Raw genomic sequence first — 15,395 nt, 5'->3', positions numbered from 1 at the left:
GTTTTCATGGAACCCTTTTGCGGAAAATGCGGGCTTACGATCTAATGTCAAACCATGCAAGTATATGGGGGATTGTCTAAGACACTCTGCAAAATCGAGAGTCGTGTTACGACATTTACGAATGGAGTCCTGCATGACACCTGAAAAAGAACTTGGATTCGTTTTTCCTATGGCAAAGTGCACACATTCACCCTAAGTTCTTACATAGAGTGCAGTTTCATATCTAGGAATGATGTACTCCTGTTACGTGATGTTCACGCTAGCCGCCGGCACATGGGATGCAGTGGAAGCTTAGCGTGCCATGGTATATTAAGAACACTGTCATGGAGCCTTGTTTAATAAGATCCGCTTTTCCTACGTAAACAACGAGAAGAACCACTTAAAGAGAATTTTGGAAAGGAAAAAGAATGGAAAACACCATATATCTTTATAAGACATGATTTTTTATTCCTGTAAGAGACAAAACTGCATGATAAGTCGTGGAATGTATAAATAAATAAACAAATAAATTATGAATTAATAAATAAATAAATAGTAGTATTAATGTTTCTTTTGGTTTGCAGTTTGTTTCAGTTACAAGAGCTTATAACTCAACGCCAACGATTTTAATATCCGCTAATCACAGCACGACGGCAAGTGGAAACTCGGCTCCTGAGCACAACGGCATCACAGCCTGGATAGAGGTAAAGCTTTGTGCTTTTGTATAAGTTATAACAAATATCTAACTATACCAATAATGGAAAACAACCTTTCTAAGGAATCAAAGAGAAACTTTGGGATAAATTTTTCAACTTGTTGAGGGTATTTTCCTTTCCTTTATTAAAAATATTGTCTTTTAATCTTTGTTCTCTTGTTGGTCTAGCAACGCAATGTCAGCGACAAAACCTGTGAGTTTGAAAATAGTGAAACAATTTAACAACGTTAGCTTGCATGAATCGTCCCTTCTAATGAAAACTACAGCATTATAGGTTTTGAATTTCATGTTTTAGCCACGTTCATCCGTTATCAATGAAATATATAAAGTACTCAAATATTTGGGAAACAATTTTAACGTCTAACTAAAGTAGCAAGTGAGCATTAATTAAAGTTTACCTCTGCAGAACATGAATTCCTCGGGATTCAGAGTCTGTGTCAAGGAATTGTACCAGACCAGATATGATCCGCTGTCAGTGAGTTATGCGGTGCTTACAGGTCAGTAAAAATTTAGCCCTTGCCTGGTATTTTCAACTTAATAAGGGGAATAAAGTATCATAACATCAATATTAATTACTGTAAGATCATACGCAGTACGTCGGATGAGAGGTGAAATCTGAGAGATCGGGATCGCTCAGCAGAAACTCACAAGGAAACGAGATGCACAACATGGCACTTCGGTTTAATTCAATAAAGTTTCATCTTTGGGCCAATCGATGGTCAACCAAATTCTCCTTAATTGTATTTATTGATACCTTTTGATATCGATCTGTCATCAGTCTTATTAAGCACAACAACGGTTAGAGAGAGAGAACAATACGCATTCGCTTATAAAACATACCAGAACTTTCAAGAATCACAACCTGCCAAAAATTGGTTTAACGTGTAATTACCCGCCTTAAGAACATCACAGTTGGCTCGCAATAGCTTCTGAAAACTTCTGGAAACCCAGACAGTTCATGACTGCATAAATAGTGTGTAAACAGTCTTTAAATCCATTAAAGACATTACGCTAAGAGTGTACATGTATTTCCAACAATAACACGTCAGACATCTGCAAATACATTAGCGTCATCTCTTTATATTGGGGTGGTATCATAATTTAGTTATATTAACTTAGGATTGTACATATACGTGTTCAGTTTTTTATACTGTTAACGAGGGTGGGTAAAGCATTTATATATTTTTACTTATTTACTTATTTTAATATTCTTAATATATTTCATTTTCATCTTTATGGTTACTCAATACTTAAATTTGTTTCCTTGATTGTTTTTTGTAAGTTAGGTTACTCCTTCCTATCGTCATACGTTTTACAAATGAGCCTCTGGCTCGGATATAGAGAGCAACCTCATCCCACGCTTTGATATTAGGAAATTGATTGATTGACCTCACCGAATCATGACTGATCTCAAAATATCAATTCATTAATCAACATTGATTAATATTTGCTGATAGCGAAAATTATTAATTATCAATTTTATTCTTTAGTTATAACAGTTCTGAATTGTAAAATCTCTTATTGTTTAATGGCAGACATCTGTGATTCTGACTGGAGCTATTTCAATGGATTTTGTTACTATACAAGTCAAACATGCACAAACTGGACCACAGCGCTGCACAAATGCCGTCAAGAAAACTCAGTCCTTGCCGACATCAATAATAATGAAGAAAACGTGTTTTTGCAGCATCGTCACAATGGCGAAAAATCCTGGCTGGGATTGAATGACATCTCCACAGAGGGTAGCTTCACTTGGGCGGATCGTGGAGCTGGAAACTTCACAGCTTGGGCTAAAAATCAACCAAATAATTTTAGAGAAGAAGACTGCGTGCACGCACTTGGCGTGGAGCACAACTACAAATGGAATGACGTCAAGTGCAGCGACTGCCATCAGTATACTTGTAAGAAAGGTAGGCTGATTGCAAGTTTAACTGGCGAAGTATGATTAATAGACACCCGTGACTGTTTGCCACAAGATGTAATTCGTAGATTTCAAGGAGAGATTAGTAGACTTAGGGATCTGACTTTAAGTGTGACATCACTGACTAATTCTGCTTCTCACATTAGAAGGGATCTTGGACACCCTTAGCTACATTTATTAGAGTACACATTACAGGATGGGTAGTCTGTTATGCTTTTTAGTTCTACCCTCGATCGCACATTGAAACGTCTGGTGGGGACTGCTAACGCTGACAACGATAAAGTCGCTATTGCGTACAAAGTTTAATGTATTTTTCATTTTGTTGATTAGATTTAAACGAATGCTCAAGGCAGCGAAACTACTGTCATGAGTTCGCCACCTGTTCCAACACACGGGGTTCATACTCCTGCAAGTGTAACCAGGGTTATCTTGGAGACGGCTTTGGATGCTATAATTACGCAGGTAAGAATTGCAATAGTCCATTTCCGAATTTCTTTGAACCTCATTATGAAACTGAGTCTAAGTGCAAAGGTTTTGTTACGAAAATTAGTTTTCATTTATATGCAAACAAAACTAATTTTCACATGAAAAGCCTCGCTTTCATAGTGAGGTTCACAGCAACTCGAAAATAGTATATTGTTTAATGACAAGTATTAACGGTGCTTAGTTTGTTGTAATTATTTCAAAACCATATTAGTTTCTTCAATCATTTTTTTTTCTTTTCTGATCAATTTCGAATTTTTGCTGTTGTAATGAGTTTGCAAAAGTTAAGACGTTGAATGTTTATTTTCTTAGGGCAGAGTTTTGAGTGAAATGTCTTTAGTTCAGTTCTTAGAGTTCCGACGTGACATCTTTAACGTTTTCTGAAACTTTAAGAGTAAATGTCTGTAAAAACCAAAGAAATCCCGGACACAGCTCAAAATTCGAATTCGCTCATACTTTGTAGATTGATAGGCCCTATTACCACACTTATGAAAAGGACATCCATTTAACCAAATAACCACTCGTTTACGAGAAACGAATTTTAAATGATCAACGGTATTTTTGGTCAACAAGGCCTCAAATAATGTCAACATTCATTAAGCTACCGAATCAAGCAATCGTAACTTTTGAATCTCTTACACGCAAATCCTATTCATTAAATGCTTTTTTAGTTCTCTGACTTGTAACATAGCCAGGCAACTCTTCTTATAAATATTTTACGATTTTTGTTTTAAGGAATGCCAACGGCTTCTGTTAAAGGCTTTGTTAGGACCTCCAACAAACTAGCCATAACTAGCTGTGGTACCCAAAGAATCTCACCGAAAAACCTTCTGGTGGTACAATTTATGATAGTTTTCAGTTTCTACCGCTTCAATTTCTTGGGATCTTTCGTACGTTAAGAAAAAAACATTTCTAAACTGAGCATATTTTCACTATCCGCCATTTTGAAATGAACAACAAACACACTTGAATTGTTTATAAAACTTACATTGTTTTATTAAAACAAGCCGCTTGAAACATCTATTTGTACCAAGTATCAACTGCGGTAAATCCCGTTTATGTTCTTTTTTGTGAATTGAAATCATAACCTAAAGTGTAGCAAGTTAACATAACGAAATCGCGTCTAGCAGTGGTTTTGCATAATTTCTACATTTTTGCCGTGACTCACCTCATTCCTGTCACTGACTTTCGACAAACTTGATTTCTTTGCCGTTATTTTCTTAGTTCTCGGTTTAATCTTACGTTCCCTACTATACAAGCCAAGCTACAAACCATTGTGAATCTTTCACCGCGAGCTCAGCCGTTCCAACCAGAAATTTGTGCAGTATTTTCGTCTATTTCGAATACAGTTTTACAGAAATTCACGTGATCAACACGGAACGTCACTTTGTGTTACTTTGCGTCACGCTCACGCAACTTCCAATACCCCTTCCTTGGCAAAACTCGCTTACGCCAACCTAGAACTTAAGGTAAGCGAAAAAAGATAATAACCTTCTTGTCGCTATTTGTCTAGGAAGACGTGAATTAACTCAACGGGAACTCCAACCAATAAACCGGCAAATGTGTGGCTTACTGCAGTACACATTTGTTTTACGAACTTAAAAAAGATTAAATAAAAGTCAAGGCTTTTCAAAGCACTTTCAGGCTAAGGTTGACTAAAAATAAGAAAATGAATGAATGTTTTTAAGTTGACTGTGATCAGCTTGTACCATATAACTGGGTTTTGATATACCTTTAATATGCAAAAATGACTGACATTTTAACATTCCTTTTGTTGCATTCACTAGCCTCGTTCAAAGTAAAATATTCTTTTGATTTTTAAACTCAATAACGAAGCTAGTGAGGCTAATATGAATGCAAACAAAAGGATATTAAAATGTCAGCCATTTTTGCATAGGGTCTATGCCCCCACCCTCCCACCCATTTTCTTTAAAATGAAACTCACGGTCGCGCGCGAGAAGACAGTGACCGTTTCGCAGGACTTTCGCGCGCGGGGCAAACTCACGCACAGCGTCTTCTATTTGTCGCTGAAAAATTGTGAATGAAAAAGAACAAGAATTTATTTTAGCCCAGATTCTAGCGGAGGTAGAGAGTCTGGCCCTTCGATCTTCGTCCTTAACCTATTGCAAACACTTTCATTATATCCAATTCTGATCAGAGGACTGTATGAAGTGCACCAACCACACATAAACTAAACACCTTAGGGGTTCGTCAAAATAAACAATTCTATGTGAAAACGTATTCTGGCAGACTTGTCTTCACTAACACTCCTTTGTTAATGCCAAATTTTTGGCAACTTTAGCTTATTTTGCACTGTCCAATTGCAGCTTACAATGTGAGATTTGGAAAGGTTATAATAATAATAATAATAATAATAATAATAATAATAATAATAATAATAATAATAATAATAATAATAATAATAATAATAATAATTTTGGCAGGTGTCATTTACGTGCACATGAGCTTTCCCCAACAAGCTGGGTAAGCAGATCAATGAACGGTAAGTTCCATCCACATTTAATCCCAGATTCTCACAAAGCTCCCTCAACATTTTAACTGGAAAACTTGATAACTTCTTCTCGCGCGCCAAGCTGCATGACTTTATCGATCAACGCCAACCTAATCTCGACATTCCCGAACCGACTGAGATCAGGGTACGAGATTACCACCAACCAATACCCAAACGTTCACGGTGCAAGGGACATATGGTCATTTCCTGGATGTTCGGCGGTGTTTGAAAACAGGCACTTCTTGCTAGTATGAGCTCGACTTCCGTCTCACAGCCACTAAATTTCAACAGTTTTTTGTGACCTGATACACTCTTGTTGCACGATACAAGAGGTAGGATGCCACACGACGGAATCCTACTTCTTGAATCACATCCACATTCGCCACCGACCAAAAGAGAGAAAAAGCAAGACATTTTCCTTCTTCTGACCAAACTTATCAGCTTTCGGTTAACAGCCGCATTTCGGAAACACGAAAGAAAAAATTCGGCTCCGAAAGGTTGTTCATTTCAGTAAATAAGTTTTATTAAACTGAGAACCGGGTTTGCGAGATAACTGTCTTCGATGTAATGACGGCATTTATCCTTTCATGATATTTGTTTTTATTCCATTTCGAGTTTCGTTTTGACTGATTTGCTTTCTTCACTTTGCAAGAGACTCTTTAACCGAGGCACGTATTCAAACAATACTTGGCATTGCTACGGTTTCACGATTGCCGCGGGCCACAGCACACCGTTTTGGACAGAACAGGTACATAATCATAGACATTATGGAGTTCAATACACTTTGGACTTATACTGCCGTCTTGAGGTAAATTGAAGGGGTAAAGTAATGACGGAAGGCCATGTGACGTTTACTGTGAGAAACGGCCCTTCGACAAGGGTAATTTGATACAAACAGGAGAGCTTTAATATTTCGATCCATTTCTTTGTCGGATATGTGAAACTCTGTAGTAGTCCCGAAACATTTTATTTTTGGATATTTGAACCACCAAAAATGGGAAATTTTGGACTGACGCTTTCGAAAAAAAAACAAACAAACAAACAAACGCAAATACATGCTCAGTCAGTGTCTGGTTTTCCAGGAAACCCATTCCAAAAGGGGCAGCACTAAAAGCAGGAATCCGGAATCCGAAATCCGAAATCCAGAATCCAGAATCCGGTTCCAGAGGAAGCCTCAAGATTCAACAATTAGATTGTACAAAGATTGTCTCCAGAAAACTTTAACATAGTTTCAAAATGAAGATATAGACTATCAAATTTCTTTTCTTTACTGTACGCTCGATCGTTTTTAAATGTTTTAACCGTGAGACCAATCATTTTTCATTTGCGGGAAATAATGACTTAATTAGATTTTTTCTCTGGTGCCACGAATCGAAAAATATAACATTTGCGTTGACAATATTTTCAGACAATTTTTGTACAATCTAATTGATGAATCTTGAGGATTCCTCTGGATCCGGAGTCCAGTTTTCTGTTCCGGATTCCGGATTCTGGATTCCTGATTTTAGTGTTGCCCCTTAGTTTTCAAAATGGCGTCCGTCGGCAAATTTGTCATATTAGCAAACTTCAACGAAGTCGTATCACACAACTAACCGACATCCCAAAAAAATGCCAGCATAACTTTTGACATCGATCCTTTATTTGTATCTGCAGTATAGTTTGAGGTCCTAGTTTGGAGTACCGACATGATTTTTAGGGAGTTATTTTAAGGTACCTCAAAACTATTTGAAAGGAGTATCGAAGATGGCTTCAAGAAAAAACCCATGACCGTTGTTTAGGAAGAAAAAAAAATGCTTTCCTTATCACTGCTGAATTTTCTAGAGACCAAACTATAAAGTTTCAGCAAAGAAAGATTTACAGTGTATTTTCAACGAACACTAGAACGCCATGAATATTGTGAAATTTCGATCCAAATTAGCCTCAAAACCAACGCAAACGTTTTTATTAAATTACTCTTGAGGAAACGAATTTTAAAACGAACTAACCCCGTTTTGTTTAGTTTGGGTCAAAGGCCTATCTATAGAAAAAGTATGAGCGAAATCGAATTTTGAGCTGTGTCCGCGATTTGACGATTATATTTGATGCTTAGGGACATTTACTCTTAACAGCTCCACTCTTCCCGAAATTTTCGCACTGTCAAGGAAATGACTTCAATATTTCTGAGCTGATTTTTCTGAAGGTGGCTACAGAAATTCAACTTTTTGTTAACTTTTCTTAAGATATTCATTTCATTTCTAATTCCAAAGAAAAGCCCCTCTTTTCTCTTGCATAGTATTCTCTGACCTTACTTTCTTGTGATGAACCGTAACTGATGTCTTGTTAATGACTAGCATATTCCTTCAGCCTAGAAAGTCTCAAAATGTGCTCAATTTATGTAGCCACCTTTTGGAAATCAGGTTAGATTTACAACGTCGTTAATTGTGCAGCTCATATTCGACATGCCCAGCGATTTAAAAAAAGCTCCATGTCAACCAAAAAGGGCACCTAGAAATGAATGAGACAATTCCTGGAATAAAAGAAAAAATTTCGACACTTTTTACATAAGCGATTAAGTATGACACTGTTAACGCCCACGTGCTATAGACATGACAAAAATTATTATAAACCTGACAAGACAAAAAGTTGTTCGGCATCTGCGGCATCTTTTTAAATTCATGTCATGTTTGCAAAGTTCAAAGTAAAATTTTCCTGTAGATCATTAGTATCTCAGATTTATCACTGCCTCCCCATTCTTTCTTGAAGTTTCCTCATATTCAGTGACTGTTGGTTTTCTGAATTACAACTTCTCGGTTTATAAAACAAATCCACTGAAATGTCCGCTCATAAAACATGAAAATGTGTTGCTCGGAATGTTTGGGACATGAAACTAGGAAATACACGACCAAATTTTCTTGACTTAATGACATAATGATAACTAGCATCTCAAGGCGACCAAGTATTAGTCAAAACCGGAACCTGGTTAGCTTAAGGGGGGCTCTGATTCTAATTTTCGATAGACGGCTCGCCCTGAGTGCACGTGTGAGAAGAATTCCCGAACCTCACAAGCAAACCAGCTGGAAAGAAACAATTTAATTTGTATGTTAACTAGATTGGTCAGCGAGTTATGTTGAAAATATTTGGTGGCTTTCTTTTCTTTCGTATCGTCTTTAATAGTTGGCAACTGTCAGACAATATGAACTTCACTAAAAGCTCAAATAAAAGTTTTAACACGAATTGTCCGGGAACTCCTTTCAAAAACCATTACAGATCTCAACTTATGTGATTAGTGCATCGTCGCTCTACATCATGTATATGTCTTTTTTTTGTTTTAGCTGGTTTAGCAAGTTCAGCCATCCTTAAAAAGAGCAACAAATACCTGACTGCATTGAACACCTGGCTAAAGCCCGTTGTGCAAAGCAAGTCATCTGCCTGGAAGCGGTGTTGGCGCGCGTCTGTTGATGGTTGGGCTTTATCTACCTTTCACTCCGGGTGCGATAACAAGGGTCCTACTGTGACGATAATAAAGGTCGGCCAGTATATGTTTGGAGGATACACTAGTGACTCATGGGGTAAGTGAATTTATTTACCTCACTGTATATCAAGCTAGTATTAACGCCCAGTAGTTTTCCAGAGGTTAGAATAACACTGTGAAGTGGAGTTAACTCCTGGATGTGAATTTACCTTGTTCGGAGTGATTATAACTGCAAAAGAGGTGTACTCAACCTTGTATTGGAGTTGACGTTTACTCGATAAATAGCACGAACTTTACTTGAAGCATTTAATTGAGAAATGGACTCCGTCATAATCTATATTTTTAATCAAGAGTAAAATCACCGATGTTAAAAATTAATACGGTAACTCTTAAAAACATCATTTTAAGCCTTAACTGTCAGTTAACCCTATTTTGGATTAGAATATCTCAAAGCTAATTATCAGGTTGCGTCGTAAAGTAGAGAGAAAATAAATCGTAAATCAGAGAGAATAAATCAGATATAACAGGTGAAAGTATTTTACTCCATTCGTGTTGGACCTCTTAGGCCGAGTTTAAACAGAGGTTAAGTTCGAAATCGTTTAAGTCAAAATCAGGCTTTGACAACTACTTCAAAAACCACGGATAAGCTTCATCTAAATCCACGACTTAACCACGTTTAAATAAACGGAATCTTGGGCAAAGCGGTGGTATTTAGACGACAACTTTGTCAAGCCCGGTTTTAACTTCGTGTTAATAATAGGTCCCTTAGTTCAGATACTAAGACTTTCTTTTTTCAAGCTCAATTGAACGGTCCTAAATGCGAAAAGCAGCCAATAAAAAGAATAAGCGCATGACAAACATGTATAGATATTTGGAGTTTATATCAGATTCGCTGCCTGATTTCATCGCATACTGGTTTCATTTTACAAAATCAGTTGTCCTTGTTGAACCAAAGAAAACTGTTCAGAGAATTGCTCTCAATATTCCTTCATTCTCTTGAAATTTTGACGCTTTTTATTTATGTAGCTTATCTGTGGATCCTGCTCGAGACCCCCTAGTTTCCATTCATGTTTTATGGCACAATCTTGGTGTGAAATATTTAATGTATCAGGATTTCAGAGTTAAACGCACCGAATATTAATTTAACCGTGATGACCAAGTGAATTAAAATAAAAAAAAAAAAAAAACACTTCCGTATTTCATTGTTTGCTTTCTCCTATTAAAACAACCATCACTACTACTTCTCGTAAATCCGATTAAAATTCTATTAGACAATTTTTTGTCGTTTTTCCATACCCAAAAGTACGAAGAAACGGGTCATAGTATCCTTATACATTGAAACCTTTAGATGTGTCAGTCATTATAGCTAAAACTTGACTCTTTTTTGCTTGTCTAGCGATAACTAAACTTCTAAACTAAAGTTCATTACACCAAACGAGTGCGTACAATCTTGAACAAAGGTCTTTAGATGGTTGCATTGTTTTAACTCTCCCTTCCCCCTCCACCAACGTTTACAATTTTTAAAGGGTTCACTTTTGCAAACGCGCTACGGGTTTTCATAATTATCCAAGGTCAAGGAATGCAAACCCGAAAAAATATATCAGTGCTCCAACGATTAGTGACCACCTTGTTGTTAGCCTTGAATCAATCCCTAACTGAAGCATCAGTTGTGAGAAATGAGACGCGTCTTTGTTTTCAAGCTTTTTCGTTAACTAATGGTACTGGGTGATTCTTTGTGACAACTGGAAATGGTTAGCGGGTTGGATTTTTTTATGGGTAGATCGAAGGTTCAGTGGTTCGAGGCTAAGCTGATCTCTATATTGTCGCGTAGTTTCGTCAGAGAGTAGCCTTGACACCGCATTGTCTAACTATCTTTCTTAGTGTATACGTGAGTACGGGCAAAAGACTGCCCTGGTTAGTCAAGTGATGGACAAATTACTACTCCGGGGGCGGGGAGGGGGGGGGGGGGGTTATGTAGGTCCGCTAGAGTAGTACTCCTAGTTGTTTTTTTTTTTCTAAGGTGATCAGGTTAATCTCCGACCCGCTGTGTGTCAGTTTGTTTGTTTGTTTTTTTAATTCTTTATTTTCTTGTTAGTTTCCAGTTGTTCATGGCGGTACGATTCGAAAGCTTTCCTGTTTTCATTGGTAAACAAGCCAGGATGGGCGCCGGTGAAACTGACCCAAACAGGACAATATAGTTATGCAAGGGCTCATTCTACATACAGCTGCTCCTCTTATGGACCTAGTTTCGGGGGTGGTCATGATTTTTACATATCTGACTACGCATCATCAAATAAAAACTCATACACTGACCTTGGTTACACCTACGGGCCCCCGAGTGGGTACAGCTATCACAGCACCTTCGCACAAACATTCCTGGCGGGAACTCATAAGTTCCAACCGGATGAAGTAGAAACTTTCTACGAAACAACTTAAAAAATGCAAACTGGCGCTGAGGTTTAAACCCCAGCTTACAGTCTTTAATATAACAACTATGAATTATTATGTTTCTATGCTGAAAGGCCGTAAGCTGAGACACAAAAAATCCTTTTCCTAAAACTCAAGTAGCAGAGTGATGTGTCATTACGTGAACATTTAACTATATACTGTAACTTCATAGCAGTAATTATTCCTGTTTTGTCTAGTACTTAGCATTAGTGCTCATAAACATATTTTAAAAGAGGATTCGTTTTGTGGATAGGCCTTGCTTGCGTTATTTTAGTTTTTTGTTTTAACTATGATTTGATGTTCTCTTTTATCGGAGGGAGTGGAGGGGGAGCTTCGTGATAGTTTGTTAATCTCGAGTTATCTATCGTCGATTTCTAGCCTCCCTCCTCCTACTGATTTTAAAAGGGACTTTTGTCACGTTATAGTGTGACCAGTCCTGAGTTAGCTCCTTACCTGCTTTAAGAAAAATGATGATAATCAAGGAATCTGTAACTGAAGATAGGAGATGCACTTGAAAACAAAAGGTGACAGAAATATTCAAAGCACTGTTCTCAGTAAGGCGATAAAGTAACAAACAGGTCTTACGAGGCGACAAAAGAAACTCTAGAACTGCATGGAGCAGCAAAAGCTGTATTACATAAGTATATCAAACATTGTTTAGACACGTGTTTGATCTTACAATGAACTTGAACCAAATAGCTAATACCCTGCCTCTGCCTTTTTTACACGGAGTTAATTTTCGACGGCAAGCTGTTTGCACGATGTATCTCAAGCTTCACACTAAATTAAGTGTGAATTATAAAAGCAGCTTTCCAGACGAAATATGAACAGCTTTACCTCAACCAAATAACTCGGGCCTTTTTCAAGTGTACTCCTTGGGCTAACGTAATAGTTAAAGTTAATTTGTGCAATCTTACAGTTTTGTTGTAGCTGATCTCCAACAATAGATTTTCTCTTCACAATAAGTGAAAACGATTATTAAAAGTTCCATTGACATTGCAGGTTACAGGCTCCTAAAAGATAACTTCACTTCTTAACATTGAGGTACATTGACATAGATTATATTATATTAAGGAGCCCCGCAAAAGGTGTCCTAAATGTTACTTTTATTCAATGTTAATTGTGCAAACAGCGATGTATCCATGTATTTTAGACAGAGCTGTTATTTTTGAATTGGATTCAGACCCGCGATTTCCTGCAGTAGTCTTTCTGGCGCCGGAAATCCCGTTTACATGGTCTGGCAGTCAAAGGAATATTACTGATGATCGGTTCACGGTCAATGAATAGCTTTCTTTCTGGCAATCAGTAGCAGTTGAGTGTGAACACTTCCAAAAACTTTAAAACAGTGCCATGACGCAATGGAAGGGAATCATAGCATTCTTTTTATGATTTGAAGTCGTTGATTGAGTTCCATCTGGAATCTATTTGTTTCAGATATATGGAACAAATCGTAAAAGTCTCTAAGTGATCCTCTCTTGGAAAGAAGTAATTGCCTTTAGTAAGGCGATAAGGCAAGGGATATGGAGTAGCCTCTTAAAGGACAAAGTCAGCATTTAAGATCATGAATCACTTGAATGTCGACCATAAGATTGAACGTTAGTTTATATTTGAAAGAACTTTATCTTATAACCATTGGGCAACATGATTTATGATTGCAATTCAATGTCCAGTTTTGTTAATTTGATTGCCGTCTATCATGGCATCGTACAATTCTGTTGATTAAAGAAAACTGATTTTGAAAATGATTTTTAAACGACTTTAGGATAAACTAACTGATAGTGTCAGGCAAATTTAAAATTTTGATTGGGTGCAGATTCTCCCTACCGAAAAGAACTAAATCAACTATTATAAAAGAATTCATCAGGGTTTAATGAATTTTGCTTGAAAGTTATCTGAATTAAGTTACAGTTGTGGTGCACCAATTTTAAAAGTTTTGAACCTTTAATCATGTAGTGACATATAATTGTATAAGGTATTCGCTGAGAACAAGTTTCGAATTTAATTTTGAGTAAGGTTTTAATTCAAGTAATTGAAAATATAGCTAAATTTTTTTTATCCACTAAAAAGCAACGGGATAATTAAGTCATATTATAGGCATATATAATAATTATCATAATCAAAATCATTGATCATTTTCATTTGGTGTTGGGTGTTTAATGAACTTCACATATATTATTAAACACGACATTGTAAACGTGTGAAGTTATAAAATAAAGATAAGAGTTACCTCTACAATGTTTCTAAGCTTATGCGTTTTTGTCGTCCAAAATGAAATTCAGTGAAGTGATCCATAACACTAATGTACTAATACTGAACTATCCTGCCGTTATTTTATTTCTATTATCACTGGGAGAGCCGTTAAACTTCTCCACCCCTGTAGTTTGACACCTCAATGGACCTCTCGCCTCACCCCCTCCTCCCTCTGTAGTTTGGCATTTCGATAGACTTCTCGCCTCACCCCCTCCCCCTTCTTCCTCTCCACCATCCCCTCCCTCTTCCCTCTCTTATCCAAGTGAAGAATGCAAGGAAGTTAAAGACGCTCTTTAAATAAAGGCCTGTAGCAAGGCTAACAACTGGGGGGCCAAGCAAATTGGTTGAAAAAAACTACCGCTTGCCCTCCCCCCCCCCCCCCCCCTCTCTCCCGTCACTCAAAACACAGACGAGAACATCAAAAAAGCAGTAGATTTAGTAAGCAAAACATTAACTTTGTACCTGCATCACACTTTTTGGTACATTTGTTTGCCGTTTCTTTTAGGCGGACTACCACGCGAAATTTCCTAATTTCACGTTTGAAGGAGGACGTAAACAAACGACGACAAACTTTTTTTTCTATTTTTACATTTCGAATTGAGCAGTAAGAATCCGACTGTAGGAGAATTTCTTTTTCTTCGGTTCCTAAGAGGACATACTTGTGCGACTTTCGACAACGCGCGAACACTAAGGTTGCGTTCGCGATTGACCGTCTTCTGGAATAAGAACTGAAGCGGAATAGCCGTTAGATTTCTCTTTGAAGTAAGGGACTGTGTAATAATCATCTGGAGGGGGGTTCTAAGATTAATTGGGAGGGGGGGGGGGGGGGGCTGAACTTAAACCAAAGCGCAGGGTAAGGGGGGGGGGGTAAGATGTAGTTTTTTAAACATCTGTAGGGGGGTCAGAAGTTAAACTGAGAGGTCTGATCTCAATCCATGGACTCAAGATAATGTATATTACATGTAAGCTAATCAAAATCAATTTTTGGAATCGTTCAAGAAATATTAATATTAACAGCTTAAGAGCGCCTTTTTTTCATGACCGAGTGAGTGATGGCACAGGGTTCAAAAATTGACTACCCTCATATTTTGCTCAGACATACTCTATGATGAGTTAATAAACGTGGTGTATTTCTTATGTTCAGCTCTGCTTTTGTTTTCCAGAAAATTACCAATAACTGTAACGGGCGCCGACGGTCATAAAATGGCGGAAATTAGTACGTCGAGTAACAACACAAGAACTTCGCTCGTGTAAAGCGCAAAAGGAAGCACGGTTTTTTCAAATTGGTATATTTGTGTAACAGTCATTGGCAAATGATTCAAGCCTAAAACCAGGATTTTTTACTTAACTGGGAATGCACCGCACGAGTTTGAAAATCACCAATATTTCACTGTTTAAAAATCTCATTTTGGAGCAGTTTTTCAATAAACATTTTTTCCATGCGGTATAACTCAGAAGCGCTTGAGATTAAGGTTGTGATTAGTGGAAATAGTCTTCTTTTCAAGGATATAAAAATTAGTCTGGGGCTTTTAAATTCTGCACGAAAAAACCATGCCCTATGTCGAGAAAATCACAAACTCCACTTGTCAACAAACACAAATAATCGAATTAGTCTCTGTGATCGAAGCCAATATTC

At 37.4% G+C, this 15,395-nt stretch overlaps 3 protein-coding genes across 7 annotated transcripts in view; 2 read left to right on the top strand and 1 right to left on the bottom strand.

Moving 5' to 3' along the window:
- LOC146485625 (uncharacterized) overlaps positions 1-13,744 on the top strand; it is a 68,293-nt gene extending 54,549 nt beyond the window's left edge. The window contains exon 18 of the mRNA XM_085103437.1: positions 12,598-13,744. The gene's annotated coding sequence lies outside the window, so the exon portion shown is untranslated. The remainder of the gene's footprint in view (positions 1-12,597) is intronic.
- Positions 1-15,395, top strand: part of LOC146485620 (uncharacterized) — a 120,657-nt gene that overhangs the window by 13,151 nt on the left and 92,111 nt on the right. For 2 of the 5 annotated variants that reach the window (XM_085103418.1, XM_085103417.1), the window contains exons 12-17: positions 564-683; positions 1,101-1,191; positions 2,230-2,604; positions 2,946-3,077; positions 8,922-9,158; positions 11,157-13,744. In XM_085103418.1, the coding sequence (XP_084959544.1) occupies positions 564-683; positions 1,101-1,191; positions 2,230-2,604; positions 2,946-3,077; positions 8,922-9,158; positions 11,157-11,497 (1,296 nt within the window). In that variant the 3' untranslated portion in view covers positions 11,498-13,744. Of the gene's footprint in view, positions 1-563; positions 684-1,100; positions 1,192-2,229; positions 2,605-2,945; positions 3,078-8,921; positions 9,159-11,156; positions 13,745-15,395 lie in introns of those variants that run through there. The other 3 variants (XR_014863386.1, XR_014863387.1, XR_014863385.1) reach the window with 3 other exon arrangements.
- The window catches only part of LOC146485623 (thioredoxin domain-containing protein-like), a 70,466-nt gene continuing 55,087 nt past the window's right edge, over positions 17-15,395 (bottom strand). The window contains exon 5 of the mRNA XM_085103522.1: positions 17-354. Within this exon, the coding sequence (XP_084959648.1) occupies positions 322-354 (33 nt within the window). The 3' untranslated portion in view covers positions 17-321. The remainder of the gene's footprint in view (positions 355-15,395) is intronic.

Source organism: Pavona decussata, unplaced genomic scaffold (assembly GCF_977016875.1).
Source record: "Pavona decussata unplaced genomic scaffold, jaPavDecu1.1 SCAFFOLD_26, whole genome shotgun sequence".
Taxonomy (NCBI): Eukaryota; Metazoa; Cnidaria; class Anthozoa; order Scleractinia; family Agariciidae; genus Pavona; species Pavona decussata.
The sequence above is the reverse complement of the archived record's forward strand: the minus strand, read 5'-3'. Positions and strand labels throughout refer to the sequence as shown.